General features: G+C 43.6%; 1 protein-coding gene across 1 annotated transcript in view; it reads left to right on the forward strand.

The window, feature by feature from the left end:
- The window catches only part of TRIM37 (tripartite motif containing 37), a 23437-nt gene extending 19618 nt beyond the window's left edge, over window positions 1-3819 (forward strand). The window contains exons 21-24 of the mRNA XM_010009070.1: window positions 232-418; window positions 1057-1175; window positions 2810-2962; window positions 3731-3819. Of these exons, the coding sequence (XP_010007372.1) occupies window positions 232-418; window positions 1057-1175; window positions 2810-2962; window positions 3731-3819 (548 nt within the window). The remainder of the gene's footprint in view (window positions 1-231; window positions 419-1056; window positions 1176-2809; window positions 2963-3730) is intronic.
- Window positions 3820-4471: the final 652 nt, after the last annotated feature.

Raw genomic sequence — 4471 nt, forward strand, 5'->3', positions numbered from 1 at the left:
AAAGATTAATCTGTACTTACCCGAGTCTCCCATCAGAAAGAGCAGCTGAAACGGGAGCTCAGTGTGTTTATACAGGTTTAAAACCTTAAAAATGCAAGGTTTTGAGAGACAGTGGGGAAAGTGTGCTTGTGCATACACGTGTGGAACCAAACTGGTGATGTAGAACAACTGGATGCTCATTCTTCTGAAATGAGGCTGGATGTGCTTTGAGTTTCTCTCTTCTTCTCTCAGGCAGCATAGGGAGTTCCAAGTTGAGCAGTCGGCATCACTCTGCCAGGCCCCTGCCAAACAGCAACACTTCTGAGGCACTGCCCAAGCCAGAGGAAAGACCTTGTGAAGGTTCAGATTCTGATGTGGGAGTTTCTGGCTTAAATGGCTTAGCTGCTGTAGAGAAGACCAGAAAAGTTGGTGCTCTAGGGTAAGGGTTTTATTCTTTCTTCCTCTTGTTACCTCCTCCCCCACCTTCCCTTGATCTAGAAAGAAAAAAACCCCAATCTACTAAAACCAGGTGCTTATAGTATGAAAAAGAAATTACTTTGAAGTCTGCTTGGTTGCTGCTGTTCCCTCTGCATATCAATTTTTGTTTTTTTTAACTAGGTTATAAGTTATCTTTTTATTTTTTCTCTTTTTGATCAGCTGTGAATGCAGTCTGACACTGATTTGAAAGGCAGGCGCAGTCTTTTCAAACTGTTCCTTGCAAAATACCCTTTAATTAAAATGTATCACTTTTTATTTCCTCTACTTTTCAGAAGTTTCATAAAAATTGTCTGTTGGCTAATAAAGCTAAGACCAATGGAGTATTTAGGTTGTTGTTTTTTTTCTAAACTGCAAGAGTCACCATTTTTGGAAAATACTCATAAACAGTTCCAGGTTTATTGTTTTAAGATTTTAAATATTTCTAAATCAATCAAAGCTGCAGGTTTCACTGCAGATGCAAGAGACTGAAACAATGAGTAAAACTACATGTGGCACTGAAAGGATTTGTTTCCATAGCTGGATTAAAGCTGAATTTCTAACATGAGGGTTTTTTTTGTTTCTCCTAAATTCTTTCTGAAGATCAAATTCTAAAGGATGTCGTACAGAAGGAGCACAGTCAAGTGGTCTGGAAAACAACTCTGAAACTGGTGAACAGCAGGGTATTCTGTCTGAAGGTGCTTCTGCAGGGCCAGAAGAAGGTAAATTGGATGTCATAGAGGTCAAATGCAATGTGACAACACTCCAGTCTGTGATGATCCAACTCTGTCATGGAAATAGCTTGAAGGGGAAAGAAAAAGAGGGAAAACTATCCAACAAACCCCAGAATCTGCTTTCATGGCTGTTGAACTCTGCTGTAAGGTTTGGCAGCTGTAGTAGAAATCTGAGTGAGGAGAGAACATCTCTGTGTCACTGCTGGCTGTGATAAATAGTAATGTTATTGTGCAGCAGGAAGTGAAGACCCAGCAGATCACTTTTTCTCTGGACTACTGGTTGCTTTTTGTACCTCTTGATAACATCTCTGGGTCTTTGCCTTGGTGTTCAGTTGCATGGCCTTCAAAATAATCTCTCATCTAATTAAAAGTAGCCACTGACCTTGGCTTTTAAGTCTTCTGCCTTCAGGGACAAACCACATCAGTAACTACCACCAAGTCTGCTCTAGAAGTTCTCCAACATTTAATTTGTGTTGGGTGTTGTGGGACGGAAGCCAGTTTCCTTAGAGACTTGGAGGAAACTTTTTCCCCTCTCCCTTCCTGCATCCTTTCCATGCTGGAAAAAAAATATTACTGCCTTTTTTTTTTTTTTTTTTCTTTTTTTTTTTTTTTTTGAAAGTCCACGTAAAAGAGTTTTTCTTATCTTGCTAAAACTCTCCTGCCTTCCACCCCTGCACTAATTTGAATTTCAATGACTGAATTGTAGCTCAAAGCCTATATTAAGGTGCCAGCATCCATCTCTATCTGCAGTGTGCAATATTGTGTAGGAGTTGGCATTTACAGAAGGTCTCTCAGTGACAAAACTGAATTTCTGCTCTTAGTCACTGCAGCGTGATCATGATGCGTTCCCGCAGTTCTCCTATTATAGCAGAGAGCCTAAGAGGTAAATGCTTTAAAAACTGAAATACTTCATTGTTAAGAACACCAGGAAATAAATACTAGATTATTATTTTTCCTTTCAGAGGGAAAACTAAGATAGAGTTGGCACCTCACTTAACTGCTTGCTTTTTCTTAGCAATGAGTATCAGCTCTAAAGAAATAACAGAGCAAACCCCTTTTGTCACCTACAAAACTGTACAAAAGGGAGAATGTCAAAAGGAAAGAAGCCACCTTGCTCGTCAACAGCCCTGGTTCATTTTTGTAGGAAAAGCTGGGTTTTCTGTGTGAGACTTGAATAGTGTATTGCTGCTTGAAGGGTCTGGTAGGTACATCTGCTCCATGGGTCATGCTACCTCTTACCTGTTAAAAAAAGCAACTTTTATTTTCTGTCCTAGTTGTAGAGGTAGACTGAGCAGCTGGCAGGGGAGTGCAGCTCAGACAAGAAGGAGCTGTGGACACCTGAGTCTGCTCTCAGCTGGTGACATGTTGAAACTGCTCCCCTTGAGCTGAGCTGCTCAGCAAAATGAGGCTGCTGTCAAAGCTGGTACCCACTGTTCTGTCAGATTCCTTAGCGATTTGGTAAATACATTTCACTCTGAACGTGCTCCTTCTCTCTTGTTCTGACAGCTCTTGATATTGGGAACTCCTATGTATTAAAAAGTTGAATGCTTCAGCTACATAGGTCTTACTGCTGTAATTTTTGCCTTTTGGGGTTTTTTTTTGGATATTTTCTTTTTTTGCAGCTGGGGTATGTCAGACACGTGTCCTTCATCTCCTACCAGGAATGAGCAGCGACAGTGACATTGAATGTGACACAGAAAATGAAGAGCAGGAGGATGCCCCTTCTGCCTCAGAGAGATTTAACCATACCTTCTCTGTCCAGTCCTCCAGCGAAGGTAGAACTGACCGTGTGAGCCCCCTCCCCAAGCCCTGCCCCACACCTGCCTCAGCTCCTCCCAGAGTGCTGCGAAAGCAGAGCTCATGCAGCTCTAGGGGTGTTAAGACTCAGGCAAGCACCAGTAAGATTTAGAACTCCTCTCTTGGGTTCCTAATTAAAAACAGATCAAAACAGGAGAGGGGAACTCTTTCCAGCCTTGAGAAGTCAGTTGAGGTGTGTCTCCCAGGGAAGTGTTGGAAAACCCATAGCTCTGCTTCTGAATTGGAACTCCCTGTGTACCAGGATCGGCACTGCAAGTCATCCGATTTCAGGGAGGTAACCACTGCCTTAGATACAGATTTTCACCCTAATTGGCAAGAATGTGCTTTGAGCACTTCAGTGTAGTTTCAAGTACTCACCTCACATTTCTTTGAAAAGCTTTAACCTCCTGATCAAAATTAAATCTGTGAGTGACAGCTGACATGAGGTCAGGTTTACTTTTTCCTGAGTAAGCATCCCAGACCACATTAGGTGCACAGCCCAATGGCTCAGCTCAGTGACTGGAGTTCAACTCACAAGAAGAACCAAAACGTTACTGTTTTCTGTGCTTGACTTAAAGATACCTTAAATTTAAAACCCTGTGGTTTCTTAACTCTGTCAAATTCATGGTGTACTGGTATATGAGGGATGAAGTACAAGGTGGGAGCCCTGCAGGTGGTGGAACATTAACTTGCTGTGTTGTGATTGCTCATCTGGTAAAGGTTACTGGGTTTTTGTTTGTTTTCAGCCTCAGAGCGGAGCTCAACGTTCCCAGAGGGCGATCAAGTTGGTCCTGATGATCTCAGCTTTGTTACTGAAGAAGACAGCACCAGGTAATTGCAGCTGTTTGCCTTAGCTAACCTGTGAGGTGGCTGTAGCCCTGGAGATGCACCTCTGCCATGCTGCTCCAGCTGCAGAGATCAGAGGCAACGTTCACCTTGCTATGAGTAGACAGGTGGGTGTTGGCACAGACTGATGAGCTGTGGTCTGTCACCAGGAGATCAGCAGCAGAGGGGTGGGCCCCAGGTCTGCTTTGCGTGGCTGCCCAGCACCCCCAGGGCAATGCAGCTCCTGCCTTTCCAGGCAGTCTTCAGGAGTTAAACTGTGCTGAGGGAGGACTGGAGGGTTTGTATGCTTATGTAGTCAGCAGTAGAGAATTCGGATTCAATTTAGGTACCTGGTATAAAGTGTTGACTCTTAAGGTTGTATTTTGCTTGAAGCCTTGAAACTGTTCTGGTGTGAGGGTTTCAATGGAAGCTGATTTTCTTTGGAGCAGGTAGAGAACAGGCTTGGGGCCAGAAGACCTGTCGGCTCGTGTCCGTGGGAAGAGGTGGTGCATTTATTCACTGGAGCTTAGCCTGAGGCTGGTGTTGGTGGGTCTGTGCACACTCCCTTCTGTCAAATACCCTTGTGTGGTTCTGCAGTCGTCTTAACACCTGTTACTGGGGCAAAGTGACCTTTGAAGGCCTTACACTGAAGTTTGCATTCC

Source organism: Chaetura pelagica, unplaced genomic scaffold (genome assembly GCF_000747805.2).
Source record: "Chaetura pelagica isolate M959 unplaced genomic scaffold, ChaPel_1.0 scaffold72, whole genome shotgun sequence".
Taxonomy (NCBI): Eukaryota; Metazoa; Chordata; class Aves; order Apodiformes; family Apodidae; genus Chaetura; species Chaetura pelagica.